The 4334-nt window shown below is 37.3% G+C and overlaps 1 protein-coding gene across 2 annotated transcripts in view; it reads left to right on the plus strand.

Annotated features, from left to right (window-relative positions):
• Positions 1–4334, plus strand: part of MCCC2 (methylcrotonyl-CoA carboxylase subunit 2) — a 49798-nt gene that overhangs the window by 29186 nt on the left and 16278 nt on the right. For both annotated transcript variants that reach the window (XM_042451515.1, XM_042451514.1), the window contains 3 exons: positions 2451–2515; positions 2809–2908; positions 3670–3765. In XM_042451515.1, coding sequence (XP_042307449.1) covers positions 2451–2515; positions 2809–2908; positions 3670–3765 — 261 coding nt within the window. The remainder of the gene's footprint in view (positions 1–2450; positions 2516–2808; positions 2909–3669; positions 3766–4334) is intronic.

Raw genomic sequence — 4334 nt, forward strand, 5'->3', positions numbered from 1 at the left:
TTTATTTATTTATATGCTACTCAATCATTGGGAATCCGGGTGGCTTACAACAGAGGGGATAATAGACGGTTCCCTGCCTTCAGGCTTACAATCTAAAAGACACATCACAAAAGGAGAAGGGAATGGTGATGGGGGGGAGGGGATCAGGTCCAGCATCCTTCTCTCCCTCCGAGGCCTGGATCAAGGCAGATGGACTGAAGGGAGGGAGGGCTCTTCTTCTTCAGGCTAGCCCTGATGGAGCTGGGCCTGCCTGGTCAACTCCCTCATAGGCTGGAAGATGACAGTTATGGAGGGAAGAGTCTCTTCTTCCAGGCTAGCCCTGATGGAGCTGGGCCTGCCTGGTCAACTCCCTCGCAGGCCGGAAGATGACAGTTATGGAGGGAGGAGTCTCTTCTTCCAGGCTAGCCCTGGTGGAGCTGGGCCTGCCTGGTCAACTCCCTCACAGGCTGGAGGATGGCAGTTATCAAAAATACAGCTAAGCACTTTATAATATTTTAGTGGTTCCATTTAGTAATTATGAGAAAGAAATTGCTCATCAGAAAGAAACATAGGCCTAAATCCAATTGATGTTTTGAGCCAAAGGAGATCATTGTATAAATTGAATTTACATGAAAGTTGATTTACCATTCAGCAATTTATTCCATGGGTCTAATCTAGATGGGACTAGCAGTTGAATTTAAATAATACAATGTAACTTCTAAAACTTTGAACATATATGGTTGCTCAAATATATTGAATATTTATAACCGTTTCTTTGATGTCTTCTACTTATTCAAGATGACTTGGTGGCTGCAAAGGAAAAATATGCACATGACATTGCTTAGTTTGCAAGGATAATGACTTTAGTGTGGGCAGTGTTTTCCTGTGTCAGGGGTAGTTTTCTGGTACAAAGTAATCAGCAAAAGCAGACATAGAAAATCAATAACAAGCTCAGGATGACGACACTTTGCAATTTAACATTAATTAATCTGTTCTTTAAATTTCCTGTTTGAATTTCAAGCACTAATTATGTCACTTTAGAAAGTCAGAGTATATAGATTGTTTGTAAGTATAAGATCTTTTTTCAAAATCAAGTATTTTTTGTGTATTTGTGTAAGTAGCTTTTGAGATTCTACTTCTTAACAGAATTAGGAAATAAAGTTAGGCAGCCATTTATTAACACCATTTAATGCTAGCATTGTATGGTAGAGAAATTATTCCATTGTTTTCAAAGATTAGCCAAATTCAGTCCCCTGTTTGATCTCAATAAACATGAACCTGTTATTAAGATTCCATCATGTCTTCTGCATCTTGATGGTTTCAACCTCAAAAAATGTTTGCTTCTTTCATCACTCAGCTCTTGTGACACCCCTCTTTGTCCCTATATTAGTTGTCTGTCCAGTCCTACATCCAGCACAGACTTCTTAAGACTTCAGAAGTTTTCCATGCTGCTCTTTCCCATTTTTTGTCCTAATATATCGCTCTGCATTTCTGTCAGTTATCAAGATCCACCACCATCCTCAATCATTCAGAGGTCTGCAGATTCCTTAAATAAAGCTGCCCTTTCCCCTTGGCTCTATGCACGAAACTCCCTTCTTAAATAATGATGTGGTGGTGCTTTTCTTTCATCCTTCAAAACTTACCTTTTCTGTGCAACAACTAACCTTAAATATGTGTAACCAACTGGAGACTTATTCTTTACAGATCAATAATTGTCTTCATTTGCCTTTCTTGATGACTGTATCAGATTTAGACTATAAATTTCATGAAGTGTGGCCTCTCTCTATCTTTTATTTTGTTAAGCTCTATACTTATTAATGGTTTTAATGCATTAACAACAACTTCATGTTATATCATCACTATTACCACCACCACACCCATCACCACCATGAATGAGTAGGGTGGGCTGAACAGAAACTGTATTCACTGCAGGGTTTTGTTGCAGGTCCTACTTGTTTTCCGTAAAGTAAAAAATGGGAAGCCAGAGAGTTCTGATGCAAGCATAATATTTCCTAATTCTTTAAACATGTTAAGAGATTGGGAGCACTCTTATGGCTTATGTACTCTTCTCCTTTCTCCCTCTCCCTCTTCTGCTTGGTTTAAGTTCTCCTCTCTCTAATAATAATAATAATAATAATAATAATAATAATAATAATAATAGGTTTTATTTTTTGAATAAATCATAATTGAAGTTGGTGTGGCATTATCTCTTCACTGAGATTATGGAAAAACAAATGTAAATGAGATCATGCTACTAGTTTCAAATATTGTTTTAAAGCTATCCAGCTTGGAAATGTATTATTTGTACTAGGCCAGGGCTGCAAACTGAAGAAAATAACATGCATAAATTAAAGGCTGTAAAATTTGGAAAGCTTACTGTAAAGATAATTTTAAACAGTAGCACAAAATAATTGTGAAAGGGAACCAATGATCCAGACCAATGAAATGAAAGCTTTGTTTTTCTACTTTAGGTTAAAGCAGCAACTGGGGAGGAGGTATCAGCAGAGGATCTTGGAGGTGCAGATCTTCACTGCAGGTAAAACTAAACAGTCCTGCTCCCAGTACAAAGGTACTGACTATAAATTACAGTGTTGTTGGACTATGCAAATAATAGTGGAATCTTTTGTTAACTGCTGTCAGTTTATATTTATGTGAAGTGTTTTTCCATTTGTTTTCTGAAATGTGCTTAGTTTTTTGGCAAGGCTTCTAGTATTTCAATTATTATGAGCAGATAATACATTTTTTCAATAATATTTGACCACTGAATAGTAAATAGAATATTTTTCCTTGTTAGGATATAATAATTATTAAAACGTTAAATCTGTGCAGAAAATCTGGTGTAACTGATCACTATGCGTTGGATGATAATCATGCACTCCATTTGGCTAGAAAAGTGGTACGAAGTTTGAACTACAAGAAGAAAATTGATGTGAGTATATTTAGCTTTTTTTGAATGAATGTGCATGCTCCTTCTATAGAATAGAGGTTCCAAAGAGTCTAGTGGAGAAACACTCCTTTGAACCCATAGATTTCCAGCAAAACGCCCACTTTCCCCAGATCATCTCTAGATAATTTCCCCCTATTTATACCTCCTAAATAAGAAGGCCATCCCAAATAAGTATGTTCAGAGGCCTCATGCAGTCAATACAGTAGGATCTGGATTATTCTTAGGCCTTTCTCATTTTTCACACACATCTATTCATAGCTACAAATCCTTGCACACTGTTCATCACACAAACACTCCCCTATATTTTAATGTGATTTGTTGCTCTCTCACATCCTCAGTTTGTTTACTTCTACCCTTCCTAGTGGTTTCCCCAATCTTTCTTGCCCACTCCTTAGCACTCTAAAAGTTTGCAAACATTCTCATTTCATGTTTACATAGTGATGATTATATATAATGCTAAACAGGGGTAGAGGAGAGGGCAAGGGGAGCACACTTGCCATGCTCCATTCCTAGTTCCTTAACCTAGATCTAGTTGTATGATTAAAATGACACTTCAGGAGCTGTGTAGAACAGAACATTCTTCTAGAAATCTAGCCTGTTTAAAATCTTTTGCTAAATGAGTTGTACATATTTGAGCATGAGCTGATTATAGAGTTGTTCTGGAAGCTAGTAGGAAAATATTGACACTATTGAAGGCATTTCTCATTCTCTTGTATTTTTGGTTGTATTTTAAATTATTTCAGGTGACAGTAGAACCTTCAGAAGAGCCTTTGTTTCCTCCTGATGAAATCTATGGAATAGTTGGAGAACAGCTTAAAAGAAATTTTGATGTCAGAGAGGTAAAAAGCTATGATGCATATGTACATATGGATGCTAATGCAATGTAGATGCACAAAATCTAGCCATAGATTGCCCAATGTTACCAAGCTTCCTTCCAGGAGTTCCCATATATGGTACAAATTACTACTGCCCCTCCCCCAAGTTTTGTGGCTGTTACGACATCTGAGAAAGTAGCTGCGTGCCAACTGAATCAAGCATGGTCCGCCATCTCTGTCTCATAGACTGAGGGACTGAGAATCCTTACCACCTGTCATGCAATTAGGCCCTCTTGGAAGTCACCTTTATCAACTGCTGGTCCCCAAAGTTCCCAATATATGATAGTTGTTAAACCAGACAGGTCAGATTAACACTCTAAACATTTTCAAATCTTTGTGAATTATATGGGAAGGAACAGATTCTTTTGGTATTATTTCAGGCTATTTACTATAGCTATTCATCGATATTTACAGATACATTCCCTTTAGGGCACTTCAGCTTTATTATGTAAGGCATTATTATTCCATTATATTGCAAATAAGACATTTTATATTAAGTTAGTACAGTGGTACCCCGGGATACGAAATGACCG

The sequence above is a fragment of the Sceloporus undulatus genome, chromosome 2 (assembly GCF_019175285.1).
Source record: "Sceloporus undulatus isolate JIND9_A2432 ecotype Alabama chromosome 2, SceUnd_v1.1, whole genome shotgun sequence".
Classification (NCBI taxonomy): domain Eukaryota; kingdom Metazoa; phylum Chordata; class Lepidosauria; order Squamata; family Phrynosomatidae; genus Sceloporus; species Sceloporus undulatus.